Below are 893 nucleotides of genomic sequence, written 5' to 3'. Positions count from 1 at the left end.
TGCCACAATAGATGATTTGAGTAAATTCACTGCCAGTAACCATTCACGCTCTCGCCGTGGTCTTATAAACGCAGTTGGAAATATTGCACACGCATTTTTTGGTGTCATTGACGAGGACACCCTTAACAGCCGTCTTGCTGACTATAAGTCATCCCTACATAACGTCATTGCAAGATTTGATTCTTCGGTTCATGCATTAGATTACATTAGTAGGAACGTTAAGTCACTCTCCACCTTATGCTCCAGTATTGAGGAACAGTTACATACCTTATCCAAGGATATCACTAACGTACAACGATTCACCCACTTCGGTATTAGCGTATTTTCTTATCAGTTAGCTATACGTAATTTCATGAGTGATGTAGAGCGTTTCAGTACAGACCTAATAATGGCTGCCCGTGGTGAGGTCCTCCCAGGCTTAATATCCCCACATGATATGCATAACTTCATAACCAGGGTCACCTCTATGTCTTACCAAACCCTTTTTAAACTTGGAGACACAACACTCTTCTACACCCATCTACGTTCTTACCTGACACCCCGTGGCCTGTCCGTCCTTATACCCCTCCTACCCTTAATCACATTTCAAACATACCGTATACACCCCTTTCCTCACATTACTAACAGTACCCCATGTATCCTCTCTTCTGCCCCCACTATCATCCTTAAGTCCCTGCAAGGTCAGTCCCTATCCATTCCATCCCCTGACTTCCTTGATGGTTGTCTACGGCCATCACCCCGTCGTTTCATATGCTACACCCACACCTTACCACAAACCAGTTATAGCATTCCATCTTGTTCACGTGCCCTCATGTCTACCATCAACATACACTCCCAGTGCACTTTTGACGAGATTCCCCTTTCACCATATCCTTTTGTCCTGTCCTTACCTG

The 893-nt window shown here is 44.6% G+C and overlaps 1 protein-coding gene across 1 annotated transcript in view; it reads left to right on the top strand.

Moving 5' to 3' along the window:
• The window catches only part of LOC119585463, a gene marked incomplete at both ends in the record, with an annotated part of 1,137 nt that continues 244 nt past the window's right edge, over positions 1-893 (top strand). The window contains 1 exon segment of the mRNA XM_037934112.1: positions 1-893. Coding sequence (XP_037790040.1) covers positions 1-893 — 893 coding nt within the window.

This window comes from Penaeus monodon, chromosome 19 (genome assembly GCF_015228065.2).
Source record: "Penaeus monodon isolate SGIC_2016 chromosome 19, NSTDA_Pmon_1, whole genome shotgun sequence".
NCBI classification, from domain to species: Eukaryota; Metazoa; Arthropoda; class Malacostraca; order Decapoda; family Penaeidae; genus Penaeus; species Penaeus monodon.
Note: the sequence above shows the minus strand (reverse complement) of the source record. Positions and strands in the feature narration are given on the sequence as shown.